This window comes from Phytophthora parasitica (genome assembly GCF_000247585.1).
Source record: "Phytophthora parasitica INRA-310 unplaced genomic scaffold supercont2.3, whole genome shotgun sequence".
In the NCBI taxonomy this organism is placed as follows: domain Eukaryota; phylum Oomycota; class Peronosporomycetes; order Peronosporales; family Peronosporaceae; genus Phytophthora; species Phytophthora nicotianae.
Window position 1 is genome coordinate 927126 of NW_008648989.1, and position 1847 is coordinate 928972.

A 1847-nucleotide genomic window follows, 5' to 3' on the forward strand; every position below is an offset into this window, starting at 1 on the left:
CCATGAACGTCTTGGACATTTACCATGACCACATCATCATGGTCCTGAGCCTCCATCGGCGTGTTTCCGGTTGCTACCCTAATGTTCGATGAAGTAGCGACGACACCGCCTCTGTGGCCGCGCAGTACTGCCTGGGGTTGTTTTCTTGTTGCGTGAGGCGTCCGAGGCGTGTCTGACTGTGCCGCTCGTCGCTCTGCACGCTGATCTCTTGGAAAGTTTGCCCGAACCATTCCGTCGCTTGTCTGACTCCCTTCTGTAATACATTCCGCAATACTCGATTAGTACTTCCTACTTCCTTCTCACTTCCTTCTTATGTGTAGTTTCGAGCAGGGATCTCGGTCTAAGCCTTTGGTCTGTACAGTATCCATTCCCAGTAGATGGGCCCTTATTGTCCAGTGCCCTTATTGCACCACCTCCACTGTAACGGTGTCTCTGCTCCTGGTCCTTGTCCACTGTGACTAGGCTCGCGACGGTCATCTTCGTGAACCTCGCCCAGAAAGACACTATAATGACCACCATGTCGACATTATTCTCCCTTACACCGCAACAGGGGAGTCCATCGGTAAAGGACGATAACAGATATCTCTGGACTATACCAAACGGTGCAATTTCGTAAAGTTCTGACTATGCGGAAGAGTGTTGTGTGGGTCAAACGACAAAATCACTCACTGGTGACGTGTACTCTGCTCAAGGGGGTGGCACGCTGAAAGCAATGGATATCATCGAGACCTTCCAGACTATTATGTTGACTTGGGACGATATGGTGGGCCGCCAGAAATGCTGAAAATAATACGCAGGTACATACAGCAGATTGGAATGAAAATCGGGTCGCGCGACTCAACCTGGTCCACCTGCTGGTGAGGAAATACTTAGCGCAATGAAACAAGGGAGTAAGATCAGCGCTAGGTAATAGCTATTTTATTTGTCTTTGTATCATTTATAGTCATACTAATGTACCATTATTATTTGTCATGTAGCATCAAGAGCTGATATTGTGCACAGCCCCAATTTCGAGGTCGGCTGTGCCCGAGTACTGAAGGTCAAGCTAAGCGTCCAACTAGGGCGGAGAAGGCTACCGTGGCAACCTTTATGGTGGATCAAGACAGAGCGGCGGATGAGAAGCAGGCCTATGCGTGCACTTCCTTCGTCGATCGGATCCAGAAGAGGCGCCGACTAAAATGAACGACAGCCCTCATACGACATGATCGCCTCCATCCCGCCCGACGAGCGATTTTCGAGTATTGCACGAACGTCGGTTGCGCAGCAACGTCTCAGGTTTCAGCCGTATACTTTAGAAGTGCTACTCGTTTTGCGCCAAAACGCAAACTATCGGGACGCACGTAAAGTGCAGAGCGCGGAGTGACCGTAAATGCTAACCACTCAATATATTGACAATATATTGAAGCAACAATCTATTTGGTGTGTTTGTCTAATTCAGTTATCCATTGAGGGAGCACTTGCTGCGATCATCAATAATCTATTGTCTGCTACTGTCTGCTATAGATAACAATGCAATATTCGCCATCCCTGGTGGTACTAATTACCCCTTGGTCGTCACGCGAGCTTTTCTTTTGCTGAAACCTTAACCCCTTCAGCACAAACAATTACCAGTAACTCCTTTAGCACCTTCCATACCAACTATTAGCTCGATTTGTACAGTATATAAAGCTGCGGTACCTAGCCGTGGGCTATTCAAGTAACGACTGCGTCAGCAAGCAGAATATCATGTCCCGCTACAAAATTCCAATCTTTAATATTATTCGCTAAGCTCGTAATTGTACACAGCTCACACAGGTGTTTTCATCGCAATTACAGCAATACACTAAACCACATTATTATGATTACTT

At 47.4% G+C, this 1847-nt stretch overlaps 1 protein-coding gene across 1 annotated transcript; it reads right to left on the reverse strand.

Annotated features, from left to right (window-relative positions):
* Nucleotides 1-73: 73 nt before the first annotated feature.
* PPTG_21057 (hypothetical protein) lies at nucleotides 74-477 on the reverse strand (the record flags this gene model as incomplete). Its single annotated transcript, XM_008895510.1, has 2 exons — nucleotides 74-253; nucleotides 304-477. The coding sequence occupies 2 exons, from the start codon at nucleotides 475-477 to the stop codon at nucleotides 74-76; spliced, it is 354 nt and encodes a 117-aa protein (XP_008893758.1).
* Nucleotides 478-1847: the final 1370 nt, after the last annotated feature.